At 39.0% G+C, this 15,511-nt stretch overlaps 1 protein-coding gene across 2 annotated transcripts in view; it reads left to right on the forward strand.

The window, feature by feature from the left end:
- SNTG1 (syntrophin gamma 1) overlaps positions 1-15,511 on the forward strand; it is a 340,050-nt gene that overhangs the window by 123,011 nt on the left and 201,528 nt on the right. For both annotated transcript variants that reach the window (XM_047842783.1, XM_047842784.1), the window contains exons 8-9: positions 4,558-4,640; positions 11,558-11,688. In XM_047842783.1, coding sequence (XP_047698739.1) covers positions 4,558-4,640; positions 11,558-11,688 — 214 coding nt within the window. The remainder of the gene's footprint in view (positions 1-4,557; positions 4,641-11,557; positions 11,689-15,511) is intronic.

Raw genomic sequence — 15,511 nt, forward strand, 5'->3', positions numbered from 1 at the left:
CTTTATCTGTCCTTCTATTCTGAATGACAGACTTGGCTGCATATTTTTCCTGTTCATTACATTGAAGATTTCTTGCCACTCCTTTCTGGTCTGCCATGTTTCAGTATACAGATTGAAACTACTACCCTTATGTGTCTACCTTATGTGTAGGTTAAGGCCCATTTGTCCCTAGCTGCTTTCAGAATTCTCTCTTTATCTTTGTATTTTGCCAGTTTCACTATGATATGTCGTGCAGACGATCGATTCAAGTTATGTCTGAAGGGAGTTCTCTGTGCCTCCTGGATTTCAATGTCTGTTTCCTTCCCCAAATTGAGGAAGTTCTCAGCTATGATTTGTTCAAGCACACCTTTGGCCCCTTTCTGTCTCTCTTCTTCTTCTGTAACTCCTATGATACAGATATTGTTCCGTTTCATTGAGTCACTTAGTTCTCTAATTCTCCCCTTGTGATCCAGAATATTTTTTTTCTCTTTTTCTCAGCTTCATCTTTTTCCATAATTTTATCTTCTATTTCACCTATTCTCCCCCTGCCTCTTCAATTCTGGCTGTCACCACTCTCGTTTATTTTGCACCTCATTTACAGCAATTTTTAATTCATCATGACTATTTTTTAGTTCCTTGATTTCTGCATAATAGATTCTCTGCTGTCTTTTAGGCTGTTTTTCAACTCCATCAGTTAATCTTATGACTATTATTCTAAATTCTTGTCCAGTTATATTGTTTATATCTTTTTTGATCAATTCTTTAGCTGTCATTTCTTCCTGGAATTTCTTTTGAGGGGAATTCTTCCGTTTCATCATTTTGGCTACTTTTCTGTCCCTTATGTGTTTTGAAAGCTTGCTACGTGTCCTGTTCCTGCAAACACTACTATATTAAAGAGGGATCATACACTGTCCAGGGCCTGGCCCTTCAGGAGGTGTATTTGGAGAGTGTTACTTGTTCTCTGTTGTTGTGACTCTGGCTGCTTTATCTCCCTACTCGTAGTGATGTTTTGAACCCTCCAATAAGTGTGCTTTGATTTGTTCTTGAAGTAGCCCTGGAAAGTAAAACAAAGAAACAAAAACAAACAGAAAGCAAAAAACACTCAAACACACACAAACAATCAAAAATCCCAAAAACAAAAACCAGGAACACCAGCTACAAGTAAACAACAGGTGGAGGCAGATAAGGAAGAGCCCTTATCCCATACAAAGAGAGACATGACAGGGACGGGGAAAATAAAGGGTAAAAAAGGACCAGAGAAACTATATGGCTTAATCCAGAGAGAGAGAGAAAGGAAAATAAAGAAGGAGGCAGGGAAAAAGAAAATAAAATAATTTATCTAGACAGAGAAACTTTAAGGCTTAACCCCAAGAGAGAGAAGGAGATTAAAGAAGGAGGTGTAGAACATGTATCAAGAGAATGGATTAAATACGTCTGCTTAAACAAACTAGCAACCAACAACCAGAGTAACCGGACTAGAGGAGGGACGAGATAAGAAGGAGAAAAGGAAGGAAGACTGTATCTACATAGTAAGAATTGTCTGAGAATTAAATCAGGCAAAACAGCAGCGCTGGTCTGGAGGAGGGGCTGTCTGGTTCCTCCCTGTCAATCCCGCTCCAGGAGATGGGCAGATACCCAGCGCCAGGGGGCGCAGTTTGGTGTGGGCGGGTCCACCTCCACTGTGGGCCCCCTGTCTGTCCCCAGTCTCTTCTCCATGGACAGCGTGTCCCAAACTACTGTGTTCAACCCATCTTCACTGTGGTGTGGATGCAAATGATGGGGTTTGTCCTGCTCCTCCTACTCTCATGCCCAGCGCTCAGCTGGGATTTAAACTCTGGCTCTGCGCCCCCCACCCCTACTCCGCCCCCTGGTACTGGGGAAGCACCTGTCCATGTTGCCCGGTATGTGGTTCTCAGCCGGCGGGTGCAGGCAGGCTTTGTCCTGTCCCACAGCACTCCAGGGAGGGGACCACTGTCTCCCACTGCAGATGGCGCTCCTGACCTAGCCACCGAGCCCGGGCTGGCTCTTCTCCTCCCCTTGTGGGAGAACAGGACAGTCGGCCCCAGTCCAGAAAAGGCCCCGCAGTTAGAGATGCGATCCCTCTCCGTCGCTGGTCGCCGGTCGGAGGTTTTTCTCTCGGCCACATACAGTCCTGTGCTTCCCCAGCCGCTCTTTCTCTTCCCTTTGTTGCTCCGCAGAAGAGGATCCCTCTCCTCCATTCGTTTTGTCTTCCCCAGTTCTCAGTCATGCACCTGTGGCCCGTCAGGTTGTCCTGGTGGGTCCCTGGACGTGAGACTGTCTCTTTTCCTCCCCGCCTCTCAGAGTTAAAAGTCCTTTAGCTTCAACAGTACTTTGATTGAGAAAGGAGGGAACTGCGGGTCCCCTCACTTCTTCACCGTGTTCCAAGATCAATATGGTGTATTTTTGAATATTTATTTGGAATGCCAAATTGAGCTTGTATTCCCGGGATAAACACTACGTGGTGATGAAAAAAAATTTATTGCTGGTTTCAATTTGCTAATATATTAAGACTTTTTTGGGGGCGCCTGGGTGGCTCAGTCGGTTAAGCGTCCGACTTCAGCCAGGTCACGATCTCGCGGTCCGTGAGTTCGAGCCCCGCGTCAGGCTCTGGGCTGATGGCTCAGAGCCTGGAACCTGTTTCCGATTCTGTGTCTCCCTCTCTCTCTGCCCCTCCCCTGTTCATGCTCTGTCTCTCTCTGTCCCAAAAATAAAATAAACGTTGAAAAAAAATTTTTAAAAAAAAAAGACTTTTTTGAAAACAAATGTTCATGAGGGATATCCATATATACATCTTGTTAATGTTTTAGTGGGATTTTGGTGACAGGGTTTTTGACATTTTCACGTACGTTGTGCAGTGGTAATTCTTCCTTTATTTCCACAAAGAATTTGCTTAACAGTAATAGTATATTTTTCTTAAATCACTTAGTAAACTCACCAAAGAAGCAATCTGAGCCTAGAATTATAGTTTTTATTTTGTCTGAATTAATCTCTTCAGTACTTATAGGACCTTTTCTGATATTCTTTTCTTCCTTTGTAAGGTTTGGTAAAATGTTTTTCAAGATTTTTTTTTGTTGCCATTTTAACTAAGTTACGAATTTAATTGCATGACATTATTCATCATATCATTTTATTATTCCTTTTAAGATTTGTTGACTTTCTCGACTTGCAATAATACTGCCTCTTTTGTTCCTGATATCAATAACTTGTATTTTCTCACTCTTTTGCCCCATCACTTTTCCTATGGGTTTTATTAATCTTTCCAAAAAAAAACCATTTTTGTCTTGGTTAATTTTGTCCATTCTTTTGTTTCAATCTTATTATTTTCCACTTCACTTTTATTGTTTTCTATCTTCTATTTACTTTGATTTGTTTTCTCTTTCATACCTAACTTCTTAATGTGAAAGCATAGATCATTAACTTTGTACCTTTCTTTTGTGCATTCGTTTAAATCTTGGAATATCACTGACCAGACTGCTTTAGATCTGTCACAGAATTTGACATAGCATTTTATTCTGCTCAAAATGGATATAAATTTGAAAGTAATATGTTTATGCATTAAAATAGTGTCTCATAAGAGTAAATGCAGATAAACATCAAAAGAAAAATTAGCTAAAACAAAGTATGAAATGCTTAAGATTTAAAAAGTAGAAAAACTGTATTCATGCTGGTTTGGAGAAAAGCCTGTGATCCTCTTCTTAGCACCAGGAAAGCTATGGAACTTTAGAGTGAAAAATGGAAAACAAAATCACTTCCTTTTTCAACACATTAGTTAATGTTAGGAATGTCACCTAGGACCTCTCATGTTTGAATTTAAGTATAAGATTTAAATAAAAATTGGGAGTCAATTATATCAATAGTACATATTTATCAACATTTGCACCTTCAAAATTTATAATGTTTTCAAATAATGCAATTCATCAAAAATCAAGAAATACGTATTCTAATCCTGACTGTAAAAATTACTGCATTGTGAAAGCTGAGTTTAAGACACCCATTACTCATACTTAGGTTTCTCGTGAGAATCTGATGTGAAGCTTTTTAGTTTCAATTTCACCAATTTAGATAGCATCAGTGAAGGTACTTCCAATTATAGCATATGCCAAGGACATTTATAAAGAAAGAGCCCATGCAAACTTTATTTGCATCATGGAAAATGATGATAACTACCAATATGATTTGCAAGTAGGTTGAAACGTGACAGTGAATGGAACTTTGTAGATGAACCAAATTCTGCACAATTGTAAGTATGGGTCATAAGCGTAGGTCACTTGGGATAATGGAATTCAATAGCAGTTCTACAAGGTTGTATGTTTTTATTAATAAAGCTTCGCAGCATTTCTGAAATCAAAGATAAACATATGGGTATCCTTCAGGGTCCCATTTTAGTCACTTAGCCTACTTGCAAAACTGTGGCTTTGATAGAAGTGAGGTAAAAATGTATTTTAGTAACTGATTTCATGGTATTATCGAGGATCTGGAAATATACAATGTAGAATGCAGTCTAGCATATTTTGGTGTTCTGACCAGTGGGGTGTTGTGATTTTTTTTTTCCTGCAGGTGCTCCAAGTGACCAGAGCAGTGGTACCTCCTCTCCTCTTTGTGACAGTGGGTTGCATCTCAACTATCATCCCAACAATACAGTAAGATGGCCAAGGCATATTCAGACTAATAAGGAGATAACACAAAGAAAGGCGGAAAATATGTGTGTGTGTGTGTGTGTGTGTGTGTGTGTGTGTTTTCCTATTTTCCTATTTTCTAAAAACTGCTATTGAATCTCATTGCTCTGATATAGTTGAAGTCCTTGTTTGCTTCATCCTTTAAGAATTATGATAAACCAGGGGACATCTGGGTGACTCAGTCGGTTTAGTATCTGACTCTTGGTCCACCTCACAAATCTCACGGTGAGCTCGAGCCCTGCAGCTCTGTGCTGGCAGTGTGGAGCCTGCTTGGGAATCTCTCTCTCATCTCTGTCTCTGCCCCTTCTCTGCTTGCGTGCTCTTTCTCTCTCAAAATAAATAAGTAAACTTCAAGGAATTAGGGTAAACCAGGAAAAAATAAATAGGTCAATTATTAATTTTTAAAAATTTTTTGATGTTTTTGTTTTTTTTTGTTTTTGTTTTTTGTTTTTTTTTTTTTAAGAGAGAGAGACAGAGTACAAGCCGGGGAGGAGAAGAAAGAAAGGGAGACACAGAATCTGAAGCAGGCTCCAGGCTCCAGGCTGTCAGCACAGAGCCTGACTTGGGGCTTGAACTCATGAACCATGAGATCATGACCTGAGCTGAAGTCGGAGGCTTAACGGACTGAGCTACCCACGTGCCTCAGTCAATTATTTTTTAATGTCACTTTTCTCCTCTCAGGGCTGCATTAAGCCTTTTGCAAGCTAATGAGACTAACTTCATGAGATCACATAACATCATGTAATCATTTTATCATAGTGCATATTATACGTAATTTCATGCTCTAAGTGATTTGACATGATTTTTATCATTTTTCCTTTGAAATCATTTAGCTGAAAGTAGCTGCTTAATTTTCCTTTTGGTAAGATTTCTTAACGATCTGCCGGCATACCAGGAAATTAACACAAAGCGAGAAAGATCTGATATCATATTAAAACATAATGAATGCTAAACTACACATGTATTTAATCACTGATAAAATTGGCATGTTTGTTTTATATACATTTAATAAAACGTTAAATTTCCTTTTCCACTTGTAGTTTGGGGCAAGCAAGTTTTTTTGTTTGTTTTTGTTTTGTTTTGTTTTATTTTTAATTTTTTTTTCAACGTTTATTTATTTTTGGGACAGAGAGAGACAGAGCATGAACGGGGGAGGGGCAGAGAGAGAGGGAGACACAGAATCGGAAACAGGCTCCAGGCTCCGAGCCATCAGCCCTGAGCCCGACGCGGGGCTCGAACCCACGGACCGCGAGATCGTGACCTGGCTGAAGTCGGAAGCTCAACCGACTGCGCCACCCAGGCGCCCCTGTTTTGTTTTGTTTTTTAATAAACATGTTTGAACTCCTTATATTTCACCCTTCAAAACGTTCACACATCTTCAAGTCAAAGCAGTTTTCTCGGGTTACGTGTGAGTCGAACTTTCCACTGGGATCACAAACATGAAGAGCAGCAGAGCAGAGATTAAGCAGGAATTTATTTTTCTATTCTGCATATTAGGTTATAAAACACCTGTAGCTTCTGACTTGGATGATTTGTCTTCCACTTGAAATTCTTGCCCTAATTGTGGCGTTTGACTCCTTTTGAGCATCTCCAACCTTCATTGTACCTCACTGCATCACTACTGTTCTTTACCTGCGTGCCTTAGGTACTCGAGTCCTATTATAGTTTTATTATTCTTTGCTCCTAAAGAGGAACCCTTGGCAAGACCAAGGGTTACCCTTACCTGCATCAACCAAGCACATCTGGGTGTATTTAATCCGATCTCCTCTCTTATTTTTGTTACCAGAGAAATAATTGTCACATTATAGATGACATTTAAAACACTGATCTTCAGAAGGTGGCAAGATCTGAGTAGTTTCAACAGTGATTTCCTAATGAGTAAATAAATAAATGCATTCTGTGCCACCATTACCACACTTCTCAATTAGTTGACTTCCAGTCTCCAAACAAATCTTCACGTCTTACCTCAGGAACCGCTCACCTTCTTTCCTTACGATCTAGATGCTCTTGGCGCTTCTGATGCCCTTCCAGTCCCCTTTACTGGGCTGGTGCACCTACTACCCCCAGCTGCTGTGAGTGCTGGTTACCTGCCCCCCAAACCGCCCCATTCACTGCTGACCTCTCTTGTAAGGACCCTGTGCCTAGGAATCTGGAATCACCACTCCTGGGGGATGGCTGCAGCCTACAACTTGAGGCCTCTCTTCAGGAGTCCCCATCTCTGGCGAAGTTGCTCCCTGTCTCATCCACTGCTTCCCTCAGTCCTCACAGGTTTCTCCCGAGAACTTTCCCTTCTCATCTCATTGACCCAAAGTCCCCATCTTAGCTCTGTCCTCAGACACGAAGGAAGAGCTCCTTGACGTCAGAGTGGAGGAAGCTGTTTAGTCATATTTTCATTCTAATTCTTGTCCTTGTACCCTTGGATTCCTTTATGATAATGAGAAGTAGAGAAGTCACTATGGGTGGGCTATACGTAAGAATCAGTCAGGTTTTAACTTATCCCACTGACATACATAAAAACATGTATGAAATTAATTTCATGAACTGTGCCTGTATGGTGTTGCTTGCTATTATGTCCTCCCTTAGAAAGGCATAATTAAAACAAGAAAATCACTCAGTAATTCTATAACATGACTGTTCCAAGTAAACCCAGCTATATAAAATAAAAAAAAATTGTCATAAATTTTCCTTATGGGGATTATGTCTTTCCATTTTCAAGAGGCCTTTTGTTTTGCTTTTAGCTTAGGGTTGAACATTATTTTGACATCCCTGAAGATCTTTAAGTGCAAGCGAATTCATGATACTTACCATGATTTTAGAGAATAAAGATCCAAACATATGTAAATTGACATAGAGTGCATTAAATTAAAAAAAAATCAATGTGTTTCAATTAAATGAATTTTTGCTGAGAGCCTACTTTTTGGAAACACTTTTTTAGGTACCATGGGGAGAAGTTAATTGTGTTTCCTGACCCAGAAAGTTTAAAATTCAGATCTATAGACAAATGCATAAAATTAACTATGATAGAAGCAGAAAAAGAACAACGTATATAGCCTTCTGATATCAGAGAGAAGGGCTGCTAGAGACTTGGAATATCGGACTTAATTGAGCTCAACAAACATTGAGGGACCACAAACCAAATTTTGTTCTGATGCCTATCATGGAATAAGGGTTCAGGCCCGATCAGATCATACCGACTTACCCAGCCGGGTGCTATCCTGTGTTTCTCTTCTATAAGGTGTGGAGAGTAGAGGATATTGCTTCTCAAAGATTTATAAAATTAGGAGCAGTCAAAGGCATGCTTTCTTCTGACCCATCAGTAAATAAATGAACAGTGAGAACTGGGAAGGAAGTATGTACTATGAGACATATTTTCCACAGAATGTGTGCACGTTATAAATAGTCTCCTGAAGAGAAACATTCAATTCTCTGATGTGTCTAAATCTTTAAGTCTATCCTGGACGAGGCAACCCATTGTTTTAATTCCTATGCCTTAATTATTCTCTGAAGCAAATTTTGAGTAAGTAGGCATGAGTTTTGTTTTCTGAAACAGCATTTTAAGCATATGGGAAAATATTTTAACATTACCCCATCTTCTTACTAAAAATATAGTCTAGTCCTTCTAAGGACCCCAGGTCACCAATTTTAGGGGATAAAAGAGTCCTTTGGTTTGCCAGCCAATATGAAAAAAAAAAAAAAGAATTTGTTTTGTGTCCACCAGGAGACTTAAATTCAGATAATTAGCTAACCAAATTCTGAGAAATGTTTTTCATAACTGTATACCTTTAATGAATATTTTTTTATGCCAAGTCCTTAACAAAATCCGGATCAGCATTTTGCTCTGTATTCGATTCTATTTTGGTATGATGCTATTCTTGAGTGGCAATTGCATGGCAATATACTTTAAAATGTGTTAACTTTGGGGAAAAGAATCTATTTGAAAGCAAAGAATATCTAAATATTACTTTTCCATTCACATTATTAATATTCTAAGAAACAACATTCTTGACATTGAAGAACAAAGCTCCTGAAAAGTAGTTATGATCCTTGAAATTAAAAAAAAAATGTTGGTTCTAGCTCATATATAATTAAAAACAACCCTAAGACTACTGTTAAAGAAAAAACTAGAAAGAAAATTTTATTCAACTTTCACAATTAACTACAGATAAATAATCTTCAAAGAGCACTATATATTCCATTATAAATAAAAGATCTATAAAACGAAATTAAAACTGAAAGTTTCAGTAGCTGAAGTGGGACTTATTTCATATTTTTTATAAGGAGGCAATATAAAAGAAAGTGACAATGGCAACTTTGTTCATGAAAGTATCAAGGTGCACTGCTACATCAAAGACGTGTCAAATTTCACACGTATTTTCATACTTGAAATATTTCATTTCATATGTTCATAGAAGACTATGAAGTCATATAAAACTTACCATACTCGTGTGTTGGTGGTTGCCATTGTCCTCAATACTCCATCGCTTCAGTCATTATGTTCTGTTACGGTTTCTATGTCATTTGTTTGAGGAACATATAAAGTGAGGGGAACTATTGGTACTTTTCAAGAAAGAAGAGGGACCATCATCTTTAAATAATTTGCCTAGAATCATGTAGCCAGAGAGTGAAATAATCACGACAAAAATCCCAATTATCCTTTGCATCGTTCCACTTGCAAGTATGACTGGTAAATGTTGTGCGATGAGAGATGTGATGGCCCTAGAATCGTAAAGATGTGGATCCGAGTGGATCTGCCTAGCACTGTCATTTGCAGCCTGGCTGACTTGGGTCAATTATTTACTGTAAAATTTCTCAGGAGAGCCCCATGTGCATGGGGTCCTGTGAGTGGGTTCCAGACATACTCTGATATGTGCTTAATAGTCATTGGGAGACCCTGGGACACTCTCATTCCCTATAGTCTGCTCTGACCACAGAAACCTAGTCTACGTACCCTAGTATGTTACTCAGGATCAGTATTTCTTCCAGTGCCTTCATGCAGAAAAGGTGGGGAAGCAATAATTCAATGGGCCTAAAAAAAGCTTTAGGTTTTTCTTTTGTAAGAGGAGCCTTTTAATAAGCTTATCGTTGGAGATAGGCACAATAAAATACAGATCATTTAAATAAATTGCTCCTCGGTTAAAGGACTCGTCAGTTGGGAAATTGGCATTTTGGAACCCAGGTGATCTGATTCTGATTCCGAGCCTGAGCCTTCGTCACCCTGTTGTATACTGCCACCTAACTGACCTCATTTCACACAGTGACCGTCTATAACATGAGACATCAAGGCCAGAAGCAGGATTAACATGAAACCTACGTTTGTGCTTTTGCAGTCACAAGATAAGCATTAAAAACTAGGTGTCTTGGAGACCAATCACCAGTAGGGGGCCCCTCACTGGATGGTCTTAGCAAGGCTGCCCTTGCCTTCCTACCCAGTGTCCTCAACAACTGGAAGGATTTAGTAGATATTTATTGGCACAGTGGGTGCATTAACATAATAATGCCAAACAGCATGTGACCTTTAGTGAAAACAGTGGAAGCAATTTTGAAGAAATTAATACCTTAAAATGGTAGAGGTGCCTGACTGGCTTAGTCAGGGGATCCTGGGACTCTTGATCCCCGAGTTCTGGGTTTGAGCCCCCTGTTGGGTGTAGAAATTACTTAAAAATAAAATCTTTAAAAAAATGTTAATGATAATATTGAGACTAATGGAGTTTCAAAATCTAGACTAAAATAGAATTTCCTAACATCATCACTCAAAAATTATAGAATCTATAGAACATAAAGAAATCAGATCATGCTTTGGCCCTTCCAATCCATGCAAACTTAAATATCAAGATTATTCCAGGTACTGCTGCCAGGAAGAAATTGTAAAGCTGAAATAATGAAAGAAGCGTGGATCATCATCAAGTGTGAAAAGCCCAAATTTTATTCAAATATATGTTTCTTCTATACATAAGGAAAAAGACCCAAAGTTCTTTTTTTTTAAATTTTTTTAATGTTTATTTATTTTTGACAGAGACAGAGAGACAGAGAAAGAGAGACAGACAGAGACAGAGCATGAGTCGGGGAGGGGCAGAGAGAAAGGGAGACAGAATCTGAAGCAGGCTCCAGGCTCTGAGCTGTCAGAGCCCGACGTGAGGCTCAAACTCACGGACCGCGAGATCATGACCTGAGCCGAAGTCAGACGCTCAACCGACTGAGCCACCCAGGAACCCCAAAAGACCCAGCCTTTTAATGAAACTTAAAATACATGTAATTTTAAACCAGCAGTGGTTGATTTAACATCAATTTAAAACAATATAAGAACATACAAACATTTTATAAACTTGAAGTTAAAACACTGGACAGAGATTTCCTTGAGTAGTTTTTAAAAGTTGTTTTATAAGAAATTCATTCTACTCAAAAATATTTACAAGTAACTGATAAATTACGAGCATGTATAACACTGTTTAGTGCTTAGCCAATACTCAGAAAATATTGGGTAATTGAATGAACAACAACTTATTCTTATATTTGTCATTTATCATTACTTCCTTGTAACTTGTCCCATATTTCCATTCCTGAATGAATTGAGTTCTGTCACCCTTTTAATTTTTTCTCCCTTCTCCCCACTCCATTTTTTCATAGGCTTTCCCTGCCATTCTTCATCTCCATTATTCCCTCCTCATTTTCTTATATAATTCCATTAATAAGGAAGTTAAAAATACAAATTTATTGGTGATGAATATGGATTCCTTTCTGAGGCATTCTATAAATGTCTTTTGATTATTTAGGGGGAAAAAACGATCCATCAAATGGAAAGTATTCATAACATAGGAACTCAAAACACAGAAATGAAAAAAAAAAAAAGAAAAAACCAATACTGATTGTTTGTATTCTTTCAGGACACGTTGTCGTGTTCGTCCTGGCCAACATCTCCAGGCTTGAGATGGGAAAAACGATGGTGTGACCTTAGGCTGATCCCACTGCTTCATTCACGTTTCTCTCAGTATGTGCCTGGGACAGACTTGAGTCGGTGAGTTCACGCCAGTGAGTTCTGATTTTCTGTTCACTGAAAAGAGGCCTGCAACCACACTTTTAACATCATATGGCTTACGATTTTTATTCGCAGCACACTTCTAATGGTAGCAAGAAGAACTAAAAAAAAAAAAAAACCAATAGTGTAACTCAAACATTTATGAATCTGATGATAAAAGACATCCAGTTAATGCCCTGACTCTGCTACTAACTTGCTATAATGGATTCAGTGTCCTTAATGGATACGGTTTTATTGGGTTTTGTTTATTTATCTTAGTTTTAATGTTATTTTTTTCAAGGAAATTGTATAGTTCTTTTAGATAGCAAGATTTATCTTCATGTACTTGATACTATTCTCATATTATTATCTTTTTATTTATTTTTTTTATTTTTATTTTTTTTTAAATTTTTTTTTGAACATTTATTTATTTTTGGGACAGAGAGAGACAGAGCATGAACGGGGGAGGGGCAGAGAGAGAGAGGGAGACACAGAATCGGAAACAGGCTCCAGGCTCCGAGCCATCAGCCCAGAGCCCGACGCGGGGCTCGAACTCACAGACCGCGAGATCGTGACCTGGCTGAGGTCGGACGCTTAACCGACTGCGCCACCCAGGCGCCCCTATTATCTTTTTAAATAAGTGTAGACCCTAAGTGATGTCCTTTTCATTCTTGAATATTTTCCTCTCTTTTTGTCTTGGTCGTTTTTGCCATGAGGTTGTAACTTTTATTCATTTATTTTTTCAAAAGCCTAATCTGGGGTTTTGTTGAAGCTCTTCATTATGTGTATGTATTATAAATAATGAGTTTCTGCTTCTTTCTTGATTGCTTTCTTTCCATAAGTTCTTAGGCTTGACTTTTTGTTCTAGTTTCTTGAGTTGGATGTTCTAGGGATCCAGAAACTTCTCTGTAACAAGTGGTATAGTAAATATTTTAGGCCTTGAAAGGCCTTAATATCTCTGGCACAACTATTGAATTCTGCCTTTGTTTCATGAAAACAGCCACAGACATTATATAAATGAATGGGTATGGCTGGATTCCAATAAAACTTTATTCATAAAAAAGGTGGCAGGCTACATTTGATCTATAGGCCATAGTTTGGCAACCTTTGGTGTGATCATTAATTTTTCAGACTTTCTTTGCTAATATATGTAGTCAGCAGTGCACGTTTCCATCAAAGTCTGCTTTAGCTATACTCACAAATTTCAGGATTCTGTCTTGATTTATTTACATTGCTTTTGAGTGTATCATTTGGTATAGTTTTCTGAGTGGTTGCTCAAGGCACTAAAATATACATACAGATTCACATCACAAGTATTGATGATTTATCACTTTGAATGACGTACAGAAACATTACTTCCATTTAGTTTCCTGAAATCCCCCCTACTTTGTAAGTATAATTATCTTAATTACTTATACAGATATCAAGCACCATATCAGGTGACATTATGGTTTTAGCTTCAGTCATCAGAAATTATCTTAAAAACTTAATGGAAAGTTATTTAAAGTTCTAAGCCTTCTGTTACCATTTCCTTCCTACTTAAAGTTTTTTTTTTTTTTAGCCCTTCTTTAAAGGTAGTTTAATAGCATCAAATTCTCTTAATTTCCTTTGTCTGAGAATATCTCTTTATTTTATCTTCATTCCAAAGGATAGTTTCCCTGGATATAGAAATCGGAGTTGATAATTCTTGCCTTATATCTGAAAAATGCTGTGCACTGCCTTTGCACCTCCCTGGGCATTCAAATTGGTGCTTCCCTGTGAATAATATGTTCTTTCTCTCTTGCTGTTTTCAAAGTTTTATTTTTGTTTTTTTTTCTTTTATTATTTGTTTTTGTTTTTGTTTTCAGAAGTTTAATTGTAATGTGTCTTTGCATGGATTTCTTTGGGTTAATTCTCTCCTGGCTTCGCTCAGCTTCTTAAATCTGTATGTTTGTGACCTTCAGCAAATTGTAGATGTCATTTCTTTAAATGCTTTCTCAGTCCCAGTCCCTCCTCTCTCCTTCTGTCACTTTGTTGATACAATGTTAGATCTTGCATTATTCTTCTACAGATCCCTAAAAATTAATATTTCTTTTTGAAAGTTTATTTATTTTGAGAGAGAAAAAGTTTGAGCAGGGGAGGGGCAGAGAGAGAGAGAATCCCAAGCAGCCTCCACTCTGTCAACATGGAGCCTGATGTGGTTCTCAAGAACCATGAGATTGTGACCTGAGCCAAAATCAAGAGTTGGACATTTAACCAACTGAGCCACCCAGGCGCCCCCTATTCTTCTGGTTTTAAGTCAATTTTCTTTCTGCTAAACAGAATGGGAAAATTCTATTGATCTATCTTTAAGTTCTCTGATTCTTTTATTTTTATTTTTTTTAATGTTTTATTTATTTTTGAGAGAGTACAAGTCGGGGAGGGGCAGAAAGAGAGAGAGACACAGAATCTGAAGCAGGTTCCAGGCTCTGAGCTATCAGCACAGAGCCTGACTTGGGGCTAGAACTCATGAACTGTGAGATCATGACCTGAACCGAAGTCAGATGCTTAACCAACTGAGCCACCCAGGTGCCCCTAAATTCTCTGATTCTATCCTCTTAGTTTCCATTCTGCTATTAAGCCCCTTCAGCATGATTTTTTTGTTGGTGGTGGTGGTGTGTTTTTCAGTTTTATCATGTCCATTTGTGTGTGTGTGTGTGTGTGTGTGTGTCTACATATTCTTTTTCTGGCTGAAATTTTCTATTTTTTATTTGTTTCGAGAGCACTTGTGATTGCTCTTGAAGCACTTTTATGATGACTACATTAAAATACTTTTCAGATAATTTAAACACCTTATTCCTCTCACTATTGGTGTCTTTGGATTATCTTCTCTCATTAAAGTTGTGATTTTCCTGGCTTTGGTAAAACCAGTGATTTTTTTTACAAATTTCATCCTGGACATTTTGCATATTAAATTATGAGATTCTGGATTCTCTATAGTCTCCTTTTCACAGCAGGCAACCCCTTTGTTGCCGTGTAGTGTGAGGGCTGGATGGGTATGTGTGTTTCGCTCCCTGAATGCCTGCTCATACTGCCTCGATGAAGATGACTGAAGTGCTGGTCTGTCACACCCCTCAGTTGCGCTCCCTAAATCCTGGTGAAAGTCAGATGCCAACCCCATCACACATCGCCCTTGAGTGGGGTGTCAACTTATCTCCCTGGTTGGCCCTGCTGCCCCCTGGGAGGGTGGGTGAGTGGGGCTGATGTTTGTGGCTTTGTAGCTACAGGACGTTGGTAGAAGCATCACTCTCCATAGTGAGATCCTGCTGACAGACAGGAGGAGACGGAGGGAAAGCCGAGGGAAGGAGGCCAACCTCCCATCACCGCACTACACCTTGGTGATGACAGGTAGGAGTGGAGGCTGAGCTTCCTGATGAGCCATGGTAGTCAACATGGAGGAGAGGCAGAGTACTGATTCACCCCATCTTACACCACCTCACTCAGTTTAATTGCCACAGGGTGGGTGTGGGGATTGAACTTCCCACTGGACCCCACTGACCCCACTGACATTACCCCAAGGGAAATGGGAATGCTTCTAGGTGAGGATCAGCTTCCTGCTCGTCCCCTGGAGCACCACCAGCTGGGACAATTAGAGGATGCGTGGAAGACAACCCCCTGCTTGGCCCTGCTGAAACCTGGGAAAAAGGGACACTGGCTCTCTTGATGCTTGATCGAGTTAGGACATGTTGCCAAAAAGATTGAATGCAGTTGGCCCACTCATGTCTTAGAGAACAGACTTTTCTGGAACCATTTTTTGTTTGTTTGTTTGTTTGTTTGTTTGTTTCTTTTTGGTCTTGCTGTTAGT

The sequence above is a fragment of the Prionailurus viverrinus genome, chromosome F2 (assembly GCF_022837055.1).
Source record: "Prionailurus viverrinus isolate Anna chromosome F2, UM_Priviv_1.0, whole genome shotgun sequence".
Classification (NCBI taxonomy): domain Eukaryota; kingdom Metazoa; phylum Chordata; class Mammalia; order Carnivora; family Felidae; genus Prionailurus; species Prionailurus viverrinus.